This window comes from Anoplopoma fimbria, chromosome 8, assembly GCF_027596085.1.
Source record: "Anoplopoma fimbria isolate UVic2021 breed Golden Eagle Sablefish chromosome 8, Afim_UVic_2022, whole genome shotgun sequence".
Classification (NCBI taxonomy): Eukaryota; Metazoa; Chordata; class Actinopteri; order Perciformes; family Anoplopomatidae; genus Anoplopoma; species Anoplopoma fimbria.
Genome location: NC_072456.1, coordinates 23,416,943 through 23,444,381, shown reverse-complemented (window position 1 = coordinate 23,444,381; position 27,439 = coordinate 23,416,943). Strand labels below are relative to the sequence as shown.

The following is a 27,439-nucleotide window of genomic DNA, read 5'->3' as shown; positions in this document are numbered from 1 at the left end:
AATGATATGTTATAAAAGACCATAAACAAATGCTTTCTATTTGAAAACAACCTATTGTATATCTGCTGCCATCTATTCCAGACAAAATCGTTCTGTCAGGTTGAGCGTACCCAAAGAGCACCTGAGGGAACACCACCCCTTTTTATTTCTAGCACCGTCTGCTGTAACCCTCCAACATCTCCATATAAACTGTGCATGTGTCATGCCTCATAGCTTAAGACCGTGTTTCAGCTTTCATCCAGTAGCCTTGGTTTTTTGTTGTACTGTAGGACAAAATATTTGAGGTATGTTTGTGTGAAATTGGAATTCCTGTTTTGTTTTCCTTGATTAAAATAGTGAGCACTCATGTCATTCGATACATTTCTTTTCCTCTGATGTGTCACTCTCTGCTTGTAATCATTTTAAATGTTATTTCGATTTGTACCCAACAAATATACGTCTCTGTTCTCTAAACTCTATTTAGATTTGAACCATCCTGCATTACTCTCTTGCTCCCCAGCCTTCGACTTTTCCCCTTTACATCGTCTCTTAGCTGGATGCTGCAGGACTTCCTGGAGGCTCACTCCGGGCGGCGTGACTGATGATGAAAGGTGTCCTGAGATGACACGTGTAAAATGAGTTGCACACGTACACGCGTACACCTGGGAAAGCCTCCTGATACTCCTGTTTGAATCGTAGGGGAGCCGTCAATCGGCAACATAGTACGAGCTGAAAGGCTTTGTAGGATGTAAGCATGGTTGTCTATCAGCATGATGCCAAATTTATGACCAAAACCTTTTAGCTGGAACACGGCCGAGTGTCCATAATGAGATTATCTCCAGGGTACTGATGAAAGTGAAGCTTATTATTATGTCCACAGCCCCACCTGGTTGCTTGTATCGTGGTATAAAGCTACATTCACATTCTGCAGTTTTCTTCTAAACACGTTAAAGTTAAAAAAAAGAAAAGAAGCAAAACACATACAACATATAAAGCCAACCATGGTGAGTCATCTCCCATGTGCTCCCTCAGCCTCTGTTTTCTCTTTCTCCGAGTGCCATCACCCCTCCATCTGCCTTCACTCTGGTTCAGTGAAGTGCAAACCTTCATCAGAGCCGCTGTGATGGAAGGAGACGGAGGGTGGCGTAATAGGAGGGCGAAAGGAGAGATGGGGGATAGAAAATGGAAAAGGGTAAAGTGAGGCGAACGATAAGGTGAGATCAGAAAAGTTGGCGATCAAAGCACGGAGCGGTGGAGAGAAAGCATTAGTGAGGTAAATGAAAGGCGACGGAGGGAATAGCAGAGGGAATATTTCTCTCGGCTGCATTTCTGCACCACAGAATGTGACGCAGGTCAAATAGCTTGGCTGAGTTATGGTCAAATGGGAAATACTGGTTTTTTTTTTTATACGTGTTTATTTGTGACCTACTTTTCATTTAAACGTTTTGGGTTTGTTTTCACACCGTTTACACTTAACGTCAAAAGCCTATAATACATTTCTCACAGATAAAAAATACAGAAAAACAAATGAAATGACAGATCATTCATCCAGCCCACCACTCCTCTTGTTGTTGCTTTTCATACAGTTATCCATACATCAACAGTCACAGTCTATCTTGTTCTTTACACATCAGATTTGACATAATAGGCACTGTATGACTAACAGCTGTTGCCTTGTTCTTAACAGCATGACAAGACACAATCACCATTTCTAAAAATAAAACATTGTGAAAAGAGGACGCCCACTGTTTTGACATAAGACTATGTGGGGGATTCCATTTTGCATTGAAAATTTTCTTTGCTGCCGTCAAGCTAGAAAAAGGACCTTCTTTTCATATGTTGACAGATTAGAGAGTGAATCATCAATCAGCTATACAATTCTTGATAAACAAGATATGTTAACCTCAATAACTAGTCTGATAATGTTTGGATCTCACATGAAACCAGAAACGTGCATATACAGTTTGTGCGAGTACATTTGTGGTTACAACGGGAACATATTGTACTTAAATACATCTTGAACTGACAGCTATGAGTTGATAAATATCAATTCATAGAAAAGTTTGGTCTCATTTTGTAACCGCAGCATCTCCAGATTAAATTCCGTGTCCGGTATGTTGTTATCCACAAAAGAATAGCATGATACCAGAAGACCAAGACCCCTTTTCTGTTGTCTTTTGCCGCCATCGAGTGAGATTCTCTTCTTTGTTTGGGAGTGGAGACAGACCTGGTTGAGATCTGCATTCACCTGAGTGCACTTTTCTAGTTTTATACTGTAATAGTTGGCAAGTGGGTCCTCCATATCTTCACATGGCAGTGTGTAATTGTAAATTTAAAAAAAACTGCTTAGCACTGAGACATTTGTTTCCTTGGATTTAATGTTGAAGTTTTTCTACAGATGTCTCTCTCTGTCTCTTCATCCACAATGCAGAACACATCAATCTCTGTTCACTGAGGGATGTATTCCAGAGGGAGGCCTACAGTACTCACTAATGACTTTCTACTAGAGCAGCAATCGGAGCAAAACACAAAAGCTTTCACTGCACTGTATTTAGGCTGAATCATCACTCTGGTCTATTAAACGTGATAAACAGCAACTAAATAGATGTTAATGAATATCTAAATGTCACAGATTAGTACTGCAGAGAGGACAGAAACTGACATAAAACATGTCAACATATCAACATGTTATTTGATGTGGCACTTTAATTATGATTAAAAGGCCTGAAGTATCATGGGTTGAGTATTAGATGGAGCGGGGGTTGGAGAGATAATGGGAGAGAGGACAGGCAGAGAGTGGGCTAGAGAAAAGAGCTGTGGACCTAATGAACACTGTTTTCATTTTCTCTGTCCTCTTCAAGGCAGGAATTCCACTAATTATTACCTGCTCTTGAATAGACCAGCACTGTTCCCATCACGCACATGGCCTGCTACTAGTGGGGACAGATTGAGGCCAGTTCATGCTCTCCACGTCCTCGTGTCCCCAGAGGGTCCGCTCTGATCTCTGTGACCTAATGTCTTCATCCGGTCATGTCCACAGCCTAAACTTTGTGACTTTGTGGACTGAACGCATATCATCCACGGCAGCTGTGCACGCTCCAGTGTCCCACATTTATATAATGCGTCTTTAAAGGAATACAAAGACAGTGAAATTGTGTTGAAGTCCAGGCGAAGAACTTTAGGATGCAGAACCAACTGTGTGGATCAGGAAATGTGCATGTGTGAAACATCCGTGTGAGCAGTAGACACTGCTATTGGTTAAGATAGTTGTTAGCAATGTGGAATTTCTTAAAGTATTAAATAATGTACGTATTTGTCCTCTTTTTTTCCCACTTTATTTTTAATGTTTTAAACAAAAAAAATGAGCAAATAAGTGAATCAACATCCACATTTGGTCAAATTTAACAACCTAGTTTTTTTTTTTTGGAGTGTTGATCCAGCATAAAAACATATATCCTTGACAAAGACAGAAAGAAAATAAATAAATAAAACATATTGGGGAGAAATTTTAAATTACAAAGGATGCTTACTTAGCTAATTATGCACAATCTACCCCAATACATATTACTGTTGTTATACAGCACCAGTCAAAAGTTTGGACACACCTTCTCATTCAACTACTTTGAAGAATCTAAAATATAAAACATATTCTGGTTTGTTGAGCATTTGTTTGTTTACCACATAATTCCATATGTGTTCCTTCATAGTTTGGATGTCTTCAATATTAATCTACAATGTAGAAAAAAATAAAAAAAAAAAAGAAAAACCATTGAATGAGAAGGTGTGTCCAAACTTTTGACTGGTACTGTATATCCTCTTAATCTTATTTGTTTAGAGTATTTGGTATTTTAAACAAAACAGACATATTCTGTTTGTTAATATATGACTTTACTCCGTAATATAGAACTCCTATGATCATATGATATCATAGAAGTGTGCAACGGGAGCTTGAAAAAGATGTCGACTGCGATATTTCACTCTCAGTTATTTTTATCACACTCCTTTATCACACCAGCAGATCAAGCTGCAAAGGTGGAAATGAGGAAAATTGAGAGGGAGGGGGCGGAAAATCTGGCTTCCAATGTTGGTGAAGAATTCATCTTCTCATATGATACAAGGATGCTTCACAGCTGCAGACTATATACAGAAACACATTGTTCCTGAGCGGTAGAGGGTAAATTTAGCCTGTTTGTGTGCTACTTTACTTTACATTTGCATTGTATTGTTTTTATGACCCCTATCTATTATTTACATTATTGTTATTATTTTATATATCATACCCTTCATCGCTTTGCTACTGCAGAGTCCTCATTTCCCTACAGGCACCATTAAAGTTTCATTTTATCTTATCTCATGTAACATAAACAGACTCATTAAGCAAGTTATGATCACAGTTGAGCGGCGCTACAATGAAGGTAACACACTGCAGGAGCGCATCACACCTAGCATGGGGGAAATCAACCCTCTCCTCTGGGGGAGAGGCCGCCGCCGGCTGCTGCTCGGCTCTGGCCGCAGGTGCAACACAAGCTAATACTCATAAGACCTTGTTTTCTTCTTTAGTTGCCCTGTACACACTTGCACACACACACATATTATTTTTTTTTAATCAGGGGCAGAGTTGTATCTGCGCACCTGCTTTCCTTTTTAGAAGCAATTTGGTGTTTAAGCTTTCAGCAAGGTCCTTGCACATTTAAATGCAAAATAATGACTGGCGGTTACACATGGTTACATTTTTCATAGTGTGCTTCAGTAGCTTTTGGTGAATACATGTTATATTGAGAATAATGATAGGAGCTGGTGATTGGAAATAAAACAACACACAGTATGTGGCATGAAACAGCCATCTGTCTTCAGTCTGTCCTGGACGCTGTGTGCTGCTCTCTTGTGGTAGAGCCTCTTGGCTAACACTAGCAGCTGAGGCTGAACACCCACAACCACTTTGCTTTGTCCGTAATGTTAAGGATCAATAGTAAGTGCCTGTTCAGCAGCAGTGTATTTACTGGAACAGTAGCAGTCCCGGACAAAGAGTTCTCCACCAACCCACAACAGCACAGCACATTTTGGAGATGTTAAACACAAATTAGATTTCCCTTCTCTGTTTTAAAGGCAACATAAGAAAAATAACAAAAACATCCTGTCCCCATGCAAAATCAATTTGACTCAATTAAAACCGTAAGGAGCCCCGGTGCTGCCGGGTGCAGGGAACACAGAGCGAACCCTGTGGACCGAGCTGAACTTTCCAAAGATCAACTTGTCACAGTGACTCAGGAAACATCCCTGAGGTGAGCCGTGGGTGACAGCTGCTGCTGCTCCACTGGCTCAGGTAAATGCCAGATACCCCACTTGGATATGCACTGGCTCGCTAACACGCAAATGCATGTGCACACACAAACACACACACACTCACACACACACTGCTGTGTTTTAAAGGAACCTAAAAGGAACACAAGCATTCTTAGTCACACTGTCACAACAGAGAATGGAGATAGGGAATGAATTTATGTGTGCACTTTATTTTCTTAACAGATTCATACACAGGCACTATCTCTTACACACACACACACACACACACACACACACACACACACACACACACACACACACACACACACACACACACACACACACACACACACACACACACACACACTCAGGGACACAGGGTAACCCATAGATTCAGATGCAGCCCTTCACTGAAATTATTCAGCGTAAACAGAACAGAACAGAAATACAAAGTTTCTTCCTGGAAGTTGGAGCGTCATTATTACAACATAAAAGACTAAAATTCTTCCATTACAATCCTATTCATCTGTGTGCAAATGTCTAATATTGTTGCATATACATTATTGCATATATATCTGTCCGTGTCTGGCTTTGTCAACACATCATGTAACAAGAAAAAGCACAATGTAACCTAAAGAAAATCACATGCACACACACAAACACACACACGTGCACTCATGCAAAGAGCTCCTGATCTCTTTAAAGGACTTGAGTGACCCTGTTAAATTAGTGCCGATTAGAAGCAAAATATTGATGTTGTGCATCGATCCCTCCCTCGTTTGCTCTCGTTGGACTGGAATAGTCTGATAAGTGATTATTAAAAGGGTAGAAACAATTATACAATCATTCCTAACACCTATTTCAGCTGCTGCAGTATTCCCTCTGCTGTAGAGTTGTTTCACATCTTTCTGAGAGGTTTTAAAATAGAAAAGTCATTTTTTCATCATCCAGGTTTTCTTATTTAGCTGCAGTACTAAAGGGGGACCACCAGGTGTCTGTAGAGTAAAAGGGATGTACTCAAAGAAACAGATTGATTTCCACTCAACCCGTTCTTCTGCCCACTGCTGTGCTGTTTCAACATTGCATTAGTCACACACACACACACACACACACACACACACACACACACACTCACACTCACACTCACAACACACACACACACACTCACACACACATACACCTCCATGCTAAAAGCGGCATCAGCAGGCTCCAGTACAGCAGCATTAGTCACACTGTCACCATGCAGAGAGCAGCCAGACAGGCAAAGGGACAATCAGTTCTGAACCAACATTACATTACATTACATTACATTACAGTCATTGAGCAGACGCTTTTATCCAAAGCGACTTACAGGAAGTGTATTCAGCATAGGTATTCAAGAGAACTACTAGTCACCAGAAGTCATAAGTGCATCTCCTTTCTTAAACAAGCATCTAAAAGCATAAACCAGAGCAAAAGTATAGTGCAGAGGCAAATTACTACGAAAACAATAATTGCAATAAACGAATACGAATACAATAAGTGCAACAAACTAATACGAATACAATAATTGCAACAAACTAATATGAATACAATAAGTGCTACAAACTAATACGAATAGGATAAGTGCAACAAACTAATATGAATACAATAAGTGCAGCGAACTGATACGAATACAATAAGTGCTACGAGGAAGGCTAGGGTATTACTTCATGAAGAGGTGAGTTTTCAGCCTGCGCCGAAAGATGGGCAGCGACTCTGCTGTCCTGACGTCAGTGGGGAGTTCATTCCACCACTGAGGGGCCAGGACAGAAAAAAGCTGTGACCGGGTGGATCGCCACAGGGACCTCTGAGCGACGGGGCAACCAATCGCCCCGAGGCCATGGCCATGGCCTGGAGATAGGAAGGAGCTGTTCCTTTCACTGCCCTGTAGGCTAGCACCAGAGTCTTAAACTGGATGCGAGCTCTTACAGGGAGCCAGTGTAGAGAACGGAGAAGGGAAGTTGTGTGGGAGAACTTGGGCCGATTGAACACCAGATGTGCTGCAGCTTTCTGGACGAGCTCCAGAGGTCTGATGGCCGACGCCGGGGCTCCGGCAAGTAGTGAGTTGCAGTAGTCCAGGCGGGAGATGACCAGAGCCTGGATGAGCACCTGCGCATGGTGGATGGTGGTCAATGGTGATGCCGTGGTGCCGTGGTGCAATGTTTTGTTTTAGATAAGCAGGTATTAATACAAATGTTGGCCTACTGCTGAGTTTTTTCATATGTATTTTTTGATACTGATCTTGATGTTTGTATTTCCTTTCTCATAGAGACATGCTCTCTCCCAGACAGCGTCCTTCAGCTCTGCTCTGATTGGACCAACTTGAGAGTGATTCATTAATGCAGATCACCATCATTTGCGTGATGAATGTGTTTGTGTCTACATACTGATTTGATAACGCCTGATAAGGAGCTCTGTCGGATTAAAACGTTGCACAACTAAAATTACTGGGAGCTTTAAATACAGCGTGCAGATCTTTTATTTATTTATTGTCTTAGTTTGATTTTGTTGATCCAGCACATGTTGAAGTTGTTTCGATGTTTGTACTTTACACCCTGTTTATCTGGGACAAAACACTCCCACGCTTAAGAAGGATGCCCTCGAAGCTTCCCACAAAAAATATTACATCATCCAAAATGATACATTTGCCCTTTAGGAAATAATTAGCTGGGTGTTTACAACACTTTGCCTAAACCTGGACATTAATGAGAGAGAGCTGCATTTAGCTCAGGCCCTGCAGCAGATTCAAATTGGACTCTTGAGTGGGTGTCTGCCCGTAATTCGAGTTGGCCATGTTACATATTAACACCAAAGGGTTGTGGTCAGTGTAAACCACAACCGGTATTCTGAAGAGCCTACACAAATGTCAAAGTGGTGAGAATGAAGTATCATTAATCAGAGTTACAACCCAATAACATTGTGGATAAGTAAATGGTAAAAGTTGACGAGTTGTAATTAAGTTACAGACATCTACAATGAAAATTTCCACTAGTAGCAAATAATTTACATCATAAAAGAACATCTTGACATGTAGAAATTAATTGTCGATATATTTAATTAAAATTGCTATCAATCAGAATTACATAATGCATGTTTTAGCTTAGAATTCTAACTTTTGAAAAAGCAGTTGCTGATACGATGGCTATGACAGCTACTGATTAGATATTTGAAAGTGCTTGCTGTACAGACTTAACCTGGTATGTGTATGCAGCTACTGGAAAGGCCACATTTCAGTTCACCCACATGTTCTGTTTTGAGTTTCATGGCCGCGCTTCCCAGAAGCTGTAAATGTTTCTTATGAGTAGACGTTGACCTATAGAAAGTCATAAAAACCTACATAAGCCACACTTGCTGCTTAAGCAGACATGTGACAACCACTTAAGCATGTAAGCAATTTACGTGTTGTAAATACCTTTTTTTCTGTGCTGTTCATTCAACCACTCAATTATGTATAATTTCTGGGTCCTGTAAAAGACAAATGTTACCTTGTAAATGCCAGCGGTTATGCTATAGTGTTTGCCTGCTGTCAGCACTTCATTTGTACAGTACATTCACACTACAGACACCTTGAATTTAGTGCATTTCTGCTGGTGTGTTAATAACTTAAGTGTGGAGCATTTTAATTAATATTTAAAGAGCACACAAATGACAACTACAGCTATGATCAGGCCCCAAAAAATCAGGCCAGAGCCTAAGGGAACCTGCATAGTTTCTGTCCGAGCCCGACCCGAGCCTGAACCACAGCAGCAGATTTGGGGCTGAGCCTGATTAAAAAGCTGAATTTAATTTTTGAAAGTACAAAAAAAAGTATTATAAGCTGAAGTACAGATTTTTGTGACACGGTCTCCAACATGCACCCTCTCCCACCGAATGTTTAACCAAAAAACTGTCATATCACAGCTTATAAGGTCTGTATTAAAAAAGAAAGGAAAACAACAACAACTTTTGAGGATTTACAGCTACATGACTCTCTCCCTGAACACCTGATGATGATGATGATGATGATGATGATGATAATCTTCTTGCTAACACTATGTTGTGTCTTATTTTGTGTCTGACAGTAAAGGGGAGGCAGCGGCCATTGAGACAGAGCTACTGAGGGACTACAGGTTTGGACAACAGCAGCTGATAGAGATCTGGGGACAGGCGTGCGCCCTCGCCATCACTAAGGTCTGCACCACTTCTTTTTTCCAGAACTTCTTTGTTGTCAACCTGCATGTCTTTGTTTTTTGTCTTTCTTGATTTAAACCATGGATACGTTTAATGACTTCATTTTTGCATTTGGTCAGAGCAAGTGAGGTATGTTGAGTAGCCGTTAATGGAAGTTGTGTGGTAAATTGACGGGTATAACAAGCAGGATGAGTCAAACAAACACAAGACTTTCACCTAGGAGACTTCTGTTCATGTCCTGTGTGAAACCAATCCAAACCTTGATTTTAAATACATGACATGACATTACGTAAAAAAGTCCACTAAGGGCGATTGTTATTTATTTGAGGTTTAACGTTTTTACCTTACGTTGTTACAGTTTTATTTTAACACAAACCATGATCTTTTTTCTAACATTATCAAAGTAGTTTTATTTCCTAAATCTTAGCAAACGTTCCACAACATTAATCATGTGACATTGTGTGTTTTCTGCGAGTGTCTGATATGGAATGTGTTTTTAGATTCTGAAACGTCAGCATTCAGCAGTTAACAGGGTTTGCAGAAACGTACAATGACGAAAAGATTTCTGCCGACAGGGTTGTGCTAAAAAAAAAAACTGGCAATTCAAATTTTTGTTTTGCATAGTTTTTGAATCAAAGAGATTTATCTTCTCTCCAACTCTGCTCTGTCTTGGTATTGAACAACAGGAAAGATTAAATATATTAATAACTCTTTGGATATGTCAAAGGAAGTCATGCAATTTCTTTTTTCTCCATTAAGCTGTCCAACCCACATCCCCTACACGCTCAAGTCAAATTAAATCAAACTGGGGCATCAGCCAACGCAGTGCTGTGCACAATCTGTTTATTTGCCTACACTGTGTATCACGCAGCAAATCCTTTGTAAAGGTCACACAATTTATCCCATTTGTTTTTTAGAAAAGCTGTTGCTCATTCTGTCACGGAGGGCCTCAGTAATCATTACAAAACTCAGCAATATCCCTGTGTGATTGTGTGATACTAGAAGAGGGCAAACAGTCACAGCTGCTGCTACTTACACTTTCCTAATTTGCGTTACATACAAAAATGTCAAATTATTATGTTGAGGAAATGTTCTAACTTTCTGTGACATTAACCTCCAAACATTTGAAGCGGCTCACCTCGGGGCAGGACACCTGAGCTGCCTCTGTGGCAGCAATCCTCAACCACAGTTCTTCTTCTCTGTGGTCTGGACTGTGTCAGTGGAGGGCTGTTGGAAAACATATGTGGTTCCCTTTGACCAGACCACTGGCTTGGTTTAACGCCACACTGGTTTCCTCAGTGGGCTCTTCAACGGGCTATGATAATTAAGAGTCTGAGCTGCATGACACATGAAACCGTGCACTGCTGTCAGAGGAAGCGCTGAGGAGAAAAAGAAGGAAAGAGACCAAAAAAATGCATGATTTACAGGAAAAAGTTAAATGAAAAAAAAAAAGATAAATGCAAAGAAACAATAAGGATGACAGACATGCATGATGAAACTTAGAAAAACAAGCATCACAGCAAGAAAGACAAGAACATTGTTTTTGACAATGCAAATCACACTGTAATATCAGAAATATCATGATGTCCCATTTTGTCCGTGTTTTATTTAAATCTACAATAACTGTTTGGTTTTTTTTGGCCACAAAAAACTGTCTTGGTTGAGATTCAACGTGTGGTGATTCGTGGTTTGCAGAAAACGTACAATGCCAACATTTAATTTGGGCGACTGAGTTGCGCCAAGTGACATAAAAGCGGCTCCAAATAAATTGCAATGTTGTTTTTTGTCTGCTGGATGTTTAAATGAGCAATGGTCTTCTACCATATGCGTCACGTCTACTTTATAAGGTGCTAATAAGTCAATATTGTGTTTCAATAGTCAATATTTGTTTCTTGGCCCCCAGTGGCCAAGAAACAAAGAACTATTAATGCAGGTTTAAATATTGTTGTTTAAGTGTGACATTTGAATCATTATCGCGTCCACGGTTGGTGTTGATTTTATGCTTTTAATATGTTCTGATTTTATAGGAACTCTTGTTAAACACTACAACTGCATATTGTTCAACCACATAAAGCCATTACATTCTTGGGAGGTGAGAAACGCACACCAAACAATTTAAAGAAAGTGAAATGGAAAAGGGGGAAAAAAGTAAAAGCAGAGCCAGGCGGAGTGGCAGCATCATAGAGTCCCCTGGGAGTGTGTGATTAAACCCACCACATCCACTTCCCCTCTATTATCATCAGCCACCGCCGGCCCCACGCCTGGCCCTCCACCAGCGGCCCCAGCAGCATAGCCTTACTAGAAAAACACTGCCTGGATGCCGCGGACCGCCGCTGCCCACAGCACGCTACTGCTAACATGACATCACTGCTATTTAAGGAAAATTACAGCAGAAGGAGATGCAGACAGTCTGATTTTCGCTGGTTTCACTGCTGGCCTACTGCTGTTGGCTTCCAAGTATACCACACAAACAAGCATGTGCTCAGTCACACACACACACACACACACACACACACACACACACACACACACACACACACACACACACACACACACACACACACACACACACACACACACACACACACACACACACACACACACACACACACACACACACACACACACTTACTCCTCCGGTTGCCAGATAGATTATAGGGTCTTTTGTAAGTAAATCCTTTTCTGTTCCAACAGCAGCCCGCAGCCACCAGGTCCAGACTGTCTGTGTGTGTGTTTCTGTGTCAGTCTGAGGCTTTTCAACACCTGAGTGGAGACAGGAGACGTTTTTGTTACCACACACAGCAATAAATTAGTCTATACCTCACAGGAGCCCCTGGACTGTAGTTTGGTCCTCTAATACAAATATTAAAGGCACAGTTTTTCTGCATATGTTCAGTTTATTTGTTTTTCTAGGACCCCGGTCGTGTTTTCTCAGGCCCAGTGTGTGTTTCAGGTTGATTGGAGGTGAATGAACATGTGCATATAACATTTATTTCAAAGAGGGTATCCCCTTGGAGACCTTATTACAATGAAAACAGACATATTTTTTAGCTGTGAGTGTGACTGTGAGGGAGGTTTATGGATAAAAACCTGCACTATCCTATCCCATCTAAAGCTCACATTCTAAAAGTGATTGTAAAAATATTTAGAGTATGCCCTCTTCGCTATAATTCACTTTTATCTTTAGAATTATGGGTATAGGAAAACCTTTCTGTTGCCCTGAAATGTCATATCCACAGCAAACTAAGAAAAAGTCAAACAGAAGAGCAGATTAAAAAAAGAATCAACCAGGCAAGAAAACCTGCTGAGCAGATGCAACAAACCATCTGTCTGCCCTTGTAGAAACCTCCTCCGGATCAAAAACATCATAAATATCTCAATGCTGGAAAACAGTTTATTAGCATAAAACGGGAACATAAAACCTTGTTTTTCTAAAAACAATACTGTGAAAGCATTTCATTTGTTGCCAGGCCGTTTGAATTATTTGAGAATAATATAATATAAAAGAGTGACGTTATTCTGGAATAATGTGTATCAATATTATTAAACTTGCTAATAGTAGAAATAAATGGGAATGTCATCACTACTGACTGAAACTTAAGAGCTTTTTTTGCCATGATGTGTTTTTTTTCCTGGTCCAGACATTTCAATACGCCCACTCCACCGGGTTTGAGTGTTTTGAATCGTAAGATATTGAAACATTTGATTTAATTAAAAAAATGATCCACCCATAAGCGCACCAGGGCGACTAACGGTTAGCCAATCAATACCAGGGGCGGGACTAATGCCATTGACAAGCTCTTCTCTCTGGCATAGCTTCTTTACCTGTGGCTTCTTTTTTTCCTCTCTGCTCTTCTCGAGTCTTCTTCATTTAGTGCCCGTTACTGTAACGTTAAGCTCCGCCTCTTTCCAATACATTCTAAATCTTCAACCCTTACAGAAATGTACAGAAATCCTGCCAGAATAGACACTTTGGACATTACCCCGACATCTCTGATTGTCACTGCGTGTCCTGTGTTTCACGTTTGAGCTGCTGAATAATAGTTTTGAATTTGATATGACCCCTTTAATTAACAAAAACATTTTACATTTATGTCAAGTCTTCTCAATATCACGCAACATCGTAGGCTAGTTCTTTTTTTTTTTTTAGCTTGCTAATTTAACTGGCTCCTCTCCACTCTTAAAACCCCTGCCAGAGTATGTTGTCACGGCAACACATCACCTGTCGACTTATGACATTTGATTCAGGCGGATACGTTGGTCTCTAGGGATTGGATAGCAAAAACAACCCCCCCAACCTCCATGTAAAATCGATTAGAGTGGAAGCAATGTCACACTGAAGCAGAGGATGAGGTCATACTTGTAGTTTTTCAAAAGTATATTGATTAAAATAGCAACTAAATCATCATCTAACCGTAGAATGCCTTGGAATTCCCTCTTTATTCATTGAAAATACAAACAGACAAGTCACTCGAGACTGAAACCTATTAGCAATGCTCTCCATCTCCTCTTTCGCTAATTGCTTTCTCTCCGTCAGTCTTCCATCTGGAGGCTTAATATCGGAGTAAAGGCGTTAGGATAGATATTTCTTAGAGTGAATCAGGTTTTCTGTTCCAAACAAGATTAGACGAGTGCTTCAAAACACATCAGAGCGCTCCCTGCATTGATCCAGCCTGCTCCCTTTATAGCTGCTTACCTTTTCAGCAGTGTGTGGCTCTAATGGTTTCAGCAGCAGCATGAAACGTCTCCAGCATTGATATCACTGATCCTCCAGACGGCTTTTAACAGTCAGAGGGAAAAAAAGGCCATTAAACCTACTGATATGAGTTTTTGTGTGATGCATGGAGGGCAAAAAGAAGACGGAGATGGAGGAACCAAGCTTATTTTAAAGCTTTATTTTTGTTTTTTTGCCACTTGTGGAAAGTGTAACAAGCTGTAAATACAACAATGATGTAATGTCTAATGTGTTAGCAGGCAATTGTCCATTCACTCCCAAAACTTCTGTCTCGTACATAAATAACAACAGTTACATTACAAGGGTACTGATTTAACGTAACAAACGTTGATATACCGGTCAAACAAAAAAGAGGAAGAAAAAATAGTACACTTTTTTGAAGTTTGTTCGTGAAGCTTGTGGCTTGTGTTCTGTACTTGTGTTACGTCTTTTACTTGTGTATTTTACTTAATTTTCATACTTTTTTTAAGCCCAAACAAGTCATTTTGTTTCCTTAACATAACGGCAAGTATTTCACGTTAACGCTGTGACATTAAATGACACGTGAAAAGTTTAAAATGCGTATAATGAAACCCAAAGTGTCCTTAAAAGTGGCTAGCTATTCATGTTTCTTCCGATTAGATCGCATTGGTAAATCTGTTAGGAACTAAAGAGTCGAGTGATAATTCTCAATGGTTTCATCCTGAGAGCCAATAGTCAATTGATCCATTATCGACATAGAAACAAATTGATTGGTGCAGCTGTAAGTCTACTCCTCTATTCCTCTAATTTATAGATGTTTCATTTTAGTGAAATAACACCTATATGTTCCAGTTCACAGTAGGGGACAACACTATCAGAGGTGGGTAGCCTTTAATAGCCGGTTGCATTAATTAAAGTTAGCATTTCTCTCCAGGGAGTGGATCAGAACAGAGTGCTTGACATTATGACACACACACACACACACACACACACACACACACACACACACACACACACACACACACACACACACACACACACACACACACACACACACACACACACATATCCACAGAGGGTGCCACTTTAAATTAACTCAGTGGGATTAACATCAGATTACACAGTGTGAAACTCACTAAGAGCTTCTGTCTCATTAGATATGAGAAAATGAAAGACACTGTCCTGTCTTCCACTTGTAGTCTCTACTCTCTCTCTCCCACTCAATAACTCCCTGCTCCTCTCTCCTAATATTGTTATATAATATATATCCTGTAGCCCTCAGCGACCATAACCCCCCCCCTCCATCCATCTCATTGAGTCTGTGTGATGATTTCTCAGCTGAGCTGTTATGATGGAGGTAATGGCTGCCGTCTCCTCTCCTGGAATCATCGCTCTAGTTAATGCACTCTGAGTCTCGTTATATCCAATTATATAATGTGGCTAATGGCCTATTTCTCCATATGAACTTTCTCCTGCACTGAATACATGAGCGGAAGTGGAAGTAAATGGATTTTGTCAAAGAACTTCGGCCTATTTCAAGCTGATCTATGAACTTTGGAGGTCGAAGATCAACAATGAAGAGAGTCCTAATTTAAATAACGTAACACAAGCTTTTTATAACAAACTGCAAATTATAGTGTTATTATTTAGCAATTCCCTTATTTACTTTGATATATATTGATACACTATAATCATTTAAAATAATTACAGGGTACAATAAAATATTAATGGATGACTGAATGTCTTATAATATAGGAGTAACAACTGGTAAATTATGGTGAAACTACTTTTTTGAGTTACAGGATATATATAAAATAACTACAGAGTGCAGTGATTCTGTTATGAGAAACCACAAAAAAAAAAAGAAAACCAGGAATATATTTCTTTATTATGAGAAGCTCATTATTTTCCTTGCATTTAAAGGCTGTGATCCAAAGCATTAGTGAGGTGAACTGCGGTCTCAGACTATTTATGGCTGTGACAAAAAACGGGCTAATTCATTTTACGAGTTGTGTTCTGACATATTTAATTGGACAGGATTTCCAGCAAGCTGTGTGAACTGTCTCCTTCAGTTCAAGTTCTTTTTCTGTGCAGTGACGCTGTGACCTTCACCATGATGAACAATCATCCTCGTATAATATAATAAGTGCAGAAGCTCTCAGTGAACAACTTCATTGTTTTGAAGAATCTGTGGAAAATGAAGGCAGACACCTTTGGGGCTTTCAGTAATGATCATTACTGAGTGCGCGCACACACTCACACACTCAGCACTTCGGTAGGTGTTGCAGATGGAAAATTAGCCACTCAGGTTGACAGTTCCTCAGGCGAATACCGGGCTCGTTTATGAAGGTGCAGGGTGATTTACAAGGGATTATGCAGCCAGCAGGCGAGGCAGATGCCAGCAGCTCGCTGCAGCAGAGGCCCGAGACGGAAAGTGTATTACATGCACGGAAGCATCCCACGGCAAGGACACTGGTATTTTTTCCAATGCTGCCAGGGTTATTTTAATGAGATTGGACCCTTTTTTCTGGGAGACAGAAGAGACAATGTAGCTGGTGCCGTTTCCACCCTCGTCTGGTACGACTGGAATGCTGCAGTCAGTCACTCTGAGTGTGATGGAGAGACAGAGATCGGATGACCTGAGCTGAATAAGAGGCCTGACTCTGGGGGATAAATACCGAATACCAGAGTTGGTGGACTCCAGGCACATGACTCGTGTCAGTCGGGTCACAAATTTCATTTCTCTTTAGACTCGATTTGGACTCAAACACCAATGACTTGTGACTTTACTGGAACTTGAGCTTTTTGACTTGAAAATACCTTCTTTTTTTTTTTAAGTATGTTATTTAAGAAGTGTTCCACAAACCATTTCAACCATACGAGACTTCATTAGAGAGAAAAATGATTAATTACACATGCATGATGAAATTAATAGTGAAGAGTCTTTGGCGACTCCGTCATGACGTACTTTATTAAAAGGGGGTAGTGTTGCTGTGGTTAGAACAATAATATTTCTCCTGGAGTTTGGACACAGGATTTGGTGAGTTATGGATGTGATGAGTGGAAGGACTGGATATGATGGAGACTGGAGGTTAACGGGTTGGAGGTTGGTTGCAACAGTTCATACTGCAATGACAAGCAGTTTAAAATGTTGACAGCAAAATGTGATTGGCTTAGGGAAACAGTGGCAGTATCTATCTATCTCTACAATCAGCTGATAGAGTAGAAGCCACAGAGACAGAGGGAAATTAAAGAAATGTCATTAAAGAATGACAGTAAAGAGATTCTTCCTGACTGAACTTCCGCTAAGCTTCTTATAATTTCCCATCAATTCCTGAATCAATTAACGTTAACGCTATTCATTTCCAGCAAGTCAAGACTTACTTTCCCAGATCTTTTTTTTTAAGTACAGTCACACATTTTAAAAAGACATTTATGTTATATATTACTATTCTTGTTAAAATGGCATTACAATTGGTGAAGAGTGCATTATCCCTTGTCTCTCAAAGTTCAGGACCTGGAACTTGACTTGTGACTTGAGTGCAAAGGCTTGAGACTTGCAAAATAATGACTTGTTCCCACCTCTGATGAATACTTCTGTCCATCTTCTTTTTCCTCTTGCTTTTGTCTCACTATTGTTCTCTTTCAGTAACCCTGTCTCTTGTATCCCTGTGTGTTGTCGTTTTCCTTTCCCTCAGTAATCAGCTCCTGTTTCTCACAGCCTGCCTCTCCTTCTGTCCCTCCTCCAGGCCTACCCTCTCAACTCTCTAGCAAAGAAGCAGCCAACAGTGCTGGTGATCTGTGGTCCGGATCAAAACGGCTCCATCGGCCTGGTGTGTGCCCGGCACCTCCGCATGTATGTAAGTAAACTAAAGCACAAAGTTTAGCCAGCAATCATGGGTGGATTATGAGACAATGGGCCCCAGAAAGGCCCCACTACCTCTCCTTTAAACAGTAGGAGTAAGTTATAGTTGTGAAGCCTCTTTTTGTTGTTGTTTTGTGTCTCTTTGTAGTTCTTACACATTTCTCTGTGGTTTTCTGTCTCTTTGTGGTCCTTTTGTGTTTCCTTTGTAGTGGTTTTTTGTGACTCTTTATTGTTTTGGTCTTTTTGTAGTTGTTTTGTCTCTCTTTGTAGTCATTTTGAGTCTCTTAATGGTCATTTTGTGTGTCCTTTTTTTTTCTGTTTCATCTTTGTAGTCATAATCAGTCTCTTTGTAATTGCTTTATGTGTCTTTGTGGTTGTTTTGTCCCTTTTCATAGTTGTTTTTGAGTGTCTTTTTGGTATCTTTGCAGCTGTTTTGTATCCATTTCTAGTTGTTTTTGCCTTTTTTTTTCTTTTTGAGTCTCTTTGTGGTCATTTTGTGTCTCTGTAACTGTTTTGTAAATCTTTGTATTTATGATGAGTCTCTTTGTAATTGCTTTGTGAGTCTATGTAGTAATTTTGTGTCTCTTTGTGGTTGTTTTGTCCCTTTTCATAGTTGTTTGTGAGTATCTTTGTGGTATCTTTGCAGCTGTTTTGTATCCCTTTGGAGTTGTTTTTGACTTTTTTGTCTCTTTGTGTCTCATTCTAGTTTTCTTTTACTCTCTGTGGTATATTGTGTAAATTTGTACTTGCTTTGTGTCTCTTTGTGGTTGTTTTGGCCCTTTTCTTAGTTGTTTGTGAGTCTCTTTGGGGTCTCTTTTCAGCTGTTTTAGATCCCTTTGTAGGTCTGTTTGTGGTCATTAAGTGTCTCTGTGTAGTTGATTTTTTGGATTCTTTGTGTTCATTTTGTGCCTCTTCCTGTGTTTTTACAAGTTTCTTTGAGCAACATATTGTAGGTGAAGGCCAGGGGAGACCCTGACACGGTTGGCCTCTGCCCAGTAGACCTATTCAGTAATCCATTAACGCAAACTATAACTATTTTACAGCTATTATATTCAACAACACCACTAATAGTCCATTGTAAAACACAATCTGGTGCTGACTGAGTCATTTAGATGATATCACACTAGCAAAAACAAACTTAAACTTGTGTCAGGACTAACGGGACCCCCTGTACAGGCCCCCTGCGCTTTACACAGTTTGATTTCAGCTCCTGTAAACGGCTCGGAGCAGTTATCCCATTAGCCTTCCCACAAGAGCACTCAGACAGTCATGATATCATGCTATCGTTACTCTCGTTAAAGCCGTCTGCCTCTTACGCTCGGCAGCCACAATATGATGTCATGACCGAGATTTCTGCCCCTTCAGGCCACATCGTAACATCCCCTCTGAACACATTACACATCATGACCTGAAATAAACAGTCTCTTTTTCTCACAGTTCATTTCAGTACTCTGTACTCCCGCCCCCTGTCTATGACTTTATTGGAGGGGAAATATTGGATATGTGTTTTTGAGATCTTTGGTTTAGAGTGGAATGCATCTATACACTTTACCATGTGTGTCTGACACACTTGATTTACTGTGCATTGATAGTTCTGATTAAAACCATGTTAGATGGACTCTGATGGCTCTCTGTGGAGCTTCTCTCTCTTCCTTCTGTTGTTTTTTTCCTTCTTGAGGCCAAGGACAAGAGGTTAGAGGTCAGCTCCAAGGGAGATATATTTCACCCTAACATTCCAGAAATGAAACTTGTACCTAACTTAAAAAAACATAAACAATTAGGCATTCATTCCGTCTTTTAAATATATATTTTTATGCGCTATTTTAAGTCTTTGTTTTCTAATGTTTTCACCGTCTGCTCCTGTCTTTTCCTGTGTTTTTGTCACCTATTGCAAAACATTTTACCGCATCTTGAAATGTGCGGTTTTACTCTTATTATTTTCAAAGTGGCTGCGCTCTACAGGAGGCCGACTGGGACCACACATGTCTGACTCTCTGCTCTAGCTCCAGAAATTCGAGTACTTACTTTGGACTGTGAAAGAGTGTATGTTTTTCATGGCGCGATGTGATCCCTGTCAGCAGGAAGAGACATGCAAGCATACACGTGAGACACACATACACACTGACAGACAGCCTTGAGCCCCTGATGCAGATCTGTAAATGTGATTAGACAGAGCGGAATGAATGATCAGCTGCAGGCAAACGGGCCAACTAGCTTCTCACGTCACTCCAAGACGTCCGTGTTCACAAAGGCTGGTTGTGTCCGAGACGGTCATGCATCTGTGGTTATTTCCACTGCTTAGTATGGGAAGAAAAAAAACAATGTTGCATACCGGAAGACACAGATATGCCTTGATCAAAGCTAAAAGTCTTATTCACATTAGTTCTAGTGTATAGTCATATTAAACATATTAAACAAGAGGACATGATGTTATGCTTGGCTCACTACATCGTGCTCATCACTGCTTGATGTTAATCACACAGTAATTGGCATGAATATTATGCTAATTCTTTGTAACACAACCTTAAAGCAAAAAAAATACAGAGGAAACTGATTATATGGTTTAAAAAGCTTCAGACAGAATCATTCCTATGTAAATAATATTTAAGTAATCCCTTAAAGTAACCATGTAGTCAGCTTACAGTGTTCATTTGGGCTCTTTTCATAAATGTTTGCCATTATACGGTATTTTATGATTATGTCTGTTTCCAAATTCTGCTACCAGTCCAGTATTGATGACTACAGTTTATTTTCAGGCCTGTTAAATATTTATAAATGCACTGAAACCACCACCTAGCTTTGGCTCAGTATCATATTTGCACTACAGATGATATGGTGTATGTAAACATACTGTTTTAGGCTATAGCCTAATTATAATTTGAGTACAGTACTGTACTGTATTATAGTGTATTCAAATTTTACACAGTACAGTTATTTAATAAGGGTTTGAAACGGCTGTACTGAATTTTAAAACGGTCAATAAAATTCAGTAAATTGCTAAGCCGTCAATTTTATTACCATCCAACTGACATTTGTATATTTGTTACACAAATATTATCTGTACATAATATTTAGAGTAGATAGTAGAAGTAGATTTCTGCATGAGAAATAATAAAAAAGAAAAACAATTTGATTATAGTAATCATCCGCTTATAGTGATCAATTTGACCCGGAGAGACATGATCACTATAAGAGGTTTTCACTGTGATTAGGGTTAGACGCTCATCTTTAAAGTCTTCTCACACAGTTTCACCGAAGTTAAAGACTTCATTGTGCTGCTGCAGACCTCATCCATCCATTCCTAATGGGCTGTATATGAAAACAACACAGACACCATCACTCCTCAGGGAGAAGAAGTGTAACCCTGTCAGATGTGAGCAATAACTGGAAAAAAAGAAGGCCTTGTATGTCAGCCTTTGCTTGTTTCTGTCTCACGCCTCATTTCTGCTCATGCTCAGTGACATTTCAGAGCCTTTCCTCAGTTTCACACGGTTAGTTGGTGCTGATGAGGTCAAGGGTATGGCGGGGCCGCTGGATAACCTCAAGGGACACACACACACACACACACACACACACACACACACACACACACACACACACACACACACACACACACACACACACACACACACACACACACCGTGGACTGTCTTTAGCCTGGCTGCTCGCTCTGTGCTCTGTGGAGATCATGATGGAGGTGACGTAAGGTGATGAGTGTCTGTGGCTGTCTGATTGGTTTAGGATCCCCAAGGAAGCAGCAGCAGTCTGTCTGACCTGAAGGATCACTGCCTTTGTCGGGCAGCCTCAGCTCAGCCACATTTAAAACGGTTTCTTTTATTTATTTACTTATTTATACCTTCATGTGCTGTTTTTTTCAGTAAAAAACACAAATGTGAACCTTTTGGTAGGGATGAACCGACCAAGTATTTACATTTGGGAACAGCCCATACAGAGTACTATACAAAAATAATACTTTTACACTAACATCATGTATCGGTTGCGGTTGTATGGGAGTAGTTTTACGTGTATGAGTACACAAGAACCGATATTGGTATCCCGATATTGGTATCCGTGCATCCCTACCTTGTGGTGGAGCTAGAGGAAAAATCAGGGCATCCTGTGTGTTCTGTGGATTATCCAGACTAATGGAAGATTGTTCTGGATGATTCCTAAAGTTGACTTTTTAAATTGTAATACAAGTTAAGTGTAGCACTATTGGAAAGGATGGATATCTCAAAGCCTGGGCGAATAAAACCAAAACCTATCAGCATGGCTTGATACCAGTTACATCTAATGAGGTGTAACTAGCCGTGTTTCCATTGACTTACTTTGATAAGCTTGATAAAAAAATTCTGGAAATCCTGAAACATTACACCATAACATTTAACTCACATGAATGATAAGCCGTTTTTGCTGACAGCTTCCTCCAGGATATTCCCATAATGCTCGAAGGCTTGTCTTCGTCTCTGGACAGCGTGAATCCTGACCAATGCTAGCATACATGAAAGATAAATTAAACTTGCCCATTTTAGAGAAAATCATGAAGTCTACTTGTTCTTCTACTCTGTTTACTGGCAGATTACAGCCTTGCATAGTCTTTAGCGCCAACTTCAGACAAAACTGTGCTGTATCCGAGTTTCAACCCTTCAACCCAGTAGTTGGAAAGGCCCCTAATTCACATTTATTTTTTGCCACTTTTCAAAAGGTTGCTTGAAATTTGCTTGACAAAAAGATTGGGTGAACTGACAACTGACCCTTTTTAAAAATCATTATGTAGATATTTATCACAGACTGTGTTTTTAAGAAAAAAGATGACCTCTTGCATAATCAAACACAAACTACTAACAGTTGTTCCTCGGATTTAGGATTCATCTTTAAGACCATGTAAAGGTCATGGGTCACAGGTGCTTCCTGCTGAGCATCACAGACCTTTCAGACTGCGGGTGTCTGGATTTCTACTCCTCTCAGCTCTCAGTTTATAAGGGGAAGTATTCATTCATGAGCCAGACTGTAGAAAAACCACAACGTCTGACCAGTGGCCATCAGTATTTTCACTAAAGGACAAATGTATCAAACACATTGTCACTGTTGGCCAAAATCACGGTCCATAGTGTTAATATTATGTAATCTTTTCTCTATTTTTGTGTTTCTCTCCTCCTTTTCACCTCCCCCCAACCTCTTCTCTGTTGTTTTTCCTCTGTTGCCTCATCACATAGGAATATGAGCCCACCATCTACCACCCTCAACGCTCCTCTCAGAGTCTACACCAGGACTTCACAGTTCAGTGTGAGAAGATGGATATCCCCTCCCTCTCCTATCTCCCCACAGAGGTCAGCAGCATTTTTACATAACAAAAAAATCTATCATTGAATTTAAGGTATGCACTGATTAATTTATAACAGTGAAAGTTGCTTTGGTTAACAGATTAGTCCAACATTTAAGGAGATGTGCATAAATGCTGTCTTTAACAGTTTAATGAGACCATTGATACCACTCTCAGGTCTTTGTGGTCAGGTTGTTCTCATTCAACTAATTCAATGTAATTCATTAATAACCAACGTAATTGTTAGCCAGTGCATGCAGGACTGCCTCTAAGGAAGTCAGGTGACGTAGTAAAAAGAGCGACAAAGTTGACGCAGGAAAGATGTCGGTGTGGATGGACAGATCAAACAAACACAGGACTTTCACCATGGACACTACTTGTCATATCCTGTGAGAAACTTATTTTGCCTTAATGTTGTTACGTAAGTCACATACTTAACCAACACAACGTGCACAAATTACATAGAAAACTCACTGTTTTTACTTAACAAACGTACTTATTTTATCTCTTTAACAATGTTTTAAAATACCAAACTAAGTGGTTTTGTTGCCTAAACTTAAGTAACTAATTCAACGTGCTTATTTTAACCTAAACTACATTTTTTTGATAAACATAACCAAGTAGTTTTGTCAGTTGTCTTAGACAGATTCTGCACAACAGGGATGTATGCAGGCCCACAAATCGCTCATGTTGCTGGACAATCAACTTTTCATATCATACGATCTGTTGTGGGGGGGGATATGTTCTTGCAGTAAATATGTAACAAACTGAGTAGCTTAGCTTAGCACAAAGACTGGAGATGGGGGGAAACTGTTAGCCTGGTTCCGTTAAAATTGAATACAATCCTCCTACCAGCACTTCTAAAAACACTGCTTTTAAATTGTAGCATTGGATTAGATCATTCGTTTTGGTTTGTGACCCTTTTGAATGAAAATGAAAAACATCTTCTCTTCAGCTCACTTGATTCTCTCTCTTTGCTGTTACTCATCTCGCAACCCCTCAAATTATTCATGCTGAGATCCAATCTGTTCAGGTGCAGCTCATAAACGATGCCTACAACCTAGTGATTGATGCCATGCTGGGCCCAGATGCAGACTGTGCCAACATTAAAGAGCCCTACCCCGGTATCCTGGTCACCCTGAAGCAAGTCAAGATCCCCATCGCCAGTGTGGATGTGCCCTCAGGTGAGCGTTCACACAAACTGTAGATATCAGGCTGCAGGCTCAGAAACACAACGTGATAAATGTGCCTCCAGGCAGCTCCCTAGGAGCCTTGGCCCCCAGGCAGGAGTTTTCCAAGCACACGTGGAGGATAAATCTTATATTACAGTCGGCTCTGTGCGAGCTCATCATACCCCAAATACACCACCTGCTGAGCTGTGAGCACAACAGGCAGAAAATCTTAACAATCCACCCCTCCTTACATTCCTCTCCTCCTCCTCCTTCTTTTTTTCTGTCTTCCTCAGGTTGGGACGTAGAGGAACCGAGTCAGGATGGCATCAACCCAGAAGTTCTCATCTCACTCACCGCACCAAAGAAGTGCGCCATAAGTTTCTCGGGGAAGCATTTCTTGGCCGGACGCTTCCTGCCCTATGACATCCAGAAAAAATACGACCTCAACCTCCCAGAATACCCTGGCACAGACTGTCTCATAGAATTGTAACACATGGGAAACATAGTCAGAGTGACCACTCCTCATTTTGAAAAAATCGTATGGTTGATCCCTTCTCTTGTTTTGTATTTTATAGATTGTAAATGTGATTTAATGTTTTAACAGCTTGGTTCTGTAGATCGGGCTACACCTTTAGCCTAAATGTGCTGTTGAGCTGCAGTAGAAGGATAATATGTAGAAGCTGTGGATTGAGTCAAGTCTTTTTATGGAATGGCATGAGTTCTTGTGTCAGTCTACTTGTAAAAGCTGTAGCATTACACTGTTTTCTGATTACTTTGCAAAAGACAGAAATTTCTTCAGAGAGATTCATTTTCTATGACGCTAACCAATGGAATGTTTTATTTTTTTTGGCCCTTCAAACCTTTTTTTAATGTTCCTGTTCAGATGCTTTTATGTTTAACTTTCTACTGAAATGTGCTGCTGAGATGAGATGTTGTGTATGTTGGCCATTTAGATATTTCTGTTTGTGTATTTTTTGTTTTTTTGGTCAGCCTGCACTTTTTGTTTCAGTTACTTCATCAGCTGTTACAAAAGGCCCAGACAGGTATAGTTGTCCAATAAAAAAGAAAACTCTTAAAGGATTCAGTTTGTTGTGTTTTGTTTTCCTTCACTTAAATCTGCAGTGATCAGTATACTTTATATTAACTTATAGGACTATAAAATGACTATATGTGATGGTTTTCTTGTCCGCAACTCAGCTCTCATCACCCACAGGCAGCTGTTTTCAGCTAGAAAGATTCAATAAAACCAAAGTACTCTACCCGCTTGACAATAAACAGCAGATGGAAAAAGTTAGCAACTAGCTGATGAACATAGTGCAGCATTTAGCGGCTAAAATACCTGTTATTTTTCTGGTGGAGACCAAAACAGAGCTAAAAGGAGAGTTAACATATGACTCACATTAACAAAGTGTAAAAAAAACACAAGTCCAAATGAATGCTAATGCTGCTCTGTGTTTGTTGGATGTGTAAATAAGCAACCGTTTGCTAACATGTTCACAAACACAATCATATGGTGACAGAGTTATGATTTCAGCTTTTTTCACAGCTGCAATGTGGCCCAAAAATTGAATTAAGGTAGCTTTAAAGCAGGAGTCAGCAACCTTTTTAAATGAAGTGCCATTTTTAAATGTTATTGGCAATCAGTGTGCCCTATCAACATTAAGTTTCACGTTAAGTTATGACACATCAAAGTTTAAATTACCAACGGATCTGTTATCTTAGAAAAATAAATTACTATCTCTCCGATAATAAAGGACATTGTAATTATATATGAGAGCACTTTACAGGAAGGCTGACGTCCTTATGAAAACATCCACATCTGAGTTAAAATAATTTAAATACCACCATTTCTCCTTGCAAAGAAGACAGCGATTACTAGCCAATCAGAGGCAGAGTAGGGCGGGTCTTTGCGGAATGTGAGCGGGGACTAAAAACTGTCAAACTTCCATAAATTACAGGTAATATGTGTCCTGTGTTAAATCAAAAGTTGGGTTATTTTTCCTTACAATGTGTTGGTAGGTCACATGACATTACGTCAGTAGCTTAAGTGGTTATTTTAACACAAATCATGATCTTTTTTTCTAAATATATCCCAGTAGTTTTGTTTCCAAAACGTAACCTCAACAACATTACCTGCGTGTTACGACATTATTGTTAAATTAACGACACTAAGCAAAAGGTTGCCCAAGCAGCAAAATATGACAAATAGGGATGAGATCACGTTGCACATGTAGTTAAGTGGAGCTTCTCTGGTGAGCGCATTGCTGTTACTTCTGTTTATTTCCAGTTCACAACTGGATTTGATTTGATAATGAAAGCCATAAACAGGTGTGATCAGTACATAATCAGCTGTAGAGGAAAAGCTGCTCATAATTGAGCTCTGAGAATGACTTAAGAGCGACTGTGCTGTTTATGGGTGAGGTAATGTGTATTTATACAAAGTTTAGGAGCTTCTTCTGAATACTAATGCACTAATGCACACGTGTGAGTGGGCGAAGGAAAAGTCAGGGAAAAGGAATGTCGATCCGTCGGTGCTTCAGTGGTATTAAATCTGTCAGAGAAGGGTTGTAGAAATATGTGTGAGCGCTCAGCGGTTCTGTCTTTCTCGGCTGTTCAATCCCTGTCAGGAAACAACGGCTTGTCACCGCGCTGTCGCCAGGGCCTTTTTCAAGAGAGCCGCTGAGTGATGAGCTTTGGAGTCGGTAGGCGACCCGTAGAATTGAACAATCATATCTGACAGGAGCACTTGTCGTAATATCCAGTGAGAGATGGAGAGTGTAAAATGGAGAAGAAATGCAGTCAAAAGATTTAGTGTAGTGAGGCAGAACGTTTAATATGGTGCTTCCTTTGTACGACACACAAAAGCTCAAATTTGAACAATTTACAGGGGCTTTTCCCAAATGGGTTCCAGCCGCTTTGCTTTGTGATAA

At 40.1% G+C, this 27,439-nt stretch overlaps 1 protein-coding gene across 1 annotated transcript in view; it reads left to right on the top strand.

Annotated features, from left to right (window-relative positions):
* The window catches only part of yjefn3 (YjeF N-terminal domain containing 3), a 47,196-nt gene extending 21,655 nt beyond the window's left edge, over positions 1–25,541 (top strand). Inside the window, exons 2-6 of the mRNA XM_054603277.1 lie at positions 9,345–9,453; positions 17,899–18,009; positions 23,231–23,344; positions 24,371–24,521; positions 24,803–25,541. Coding sequence (XP_054459252.1) covers positions 9,345–9,453; positions 17,899–18,009; positions 23,231–23,344; positions 24,371–24,521; positions 24,803–24,999 — 682 coding nt within the window. The 3' untranslated portion in view covers positions 25,000–25,541. The remainder of the gene's footprint in view (positions 1–9,344; positions 9,454–17,898; positions 18,010–23,230; positions 23,345–24,370; positions 24,522–24,802) is intronic.
* The last annotated feature ends 1,898 nt before the right edge of the window (positions 25,542–27,439 follow it).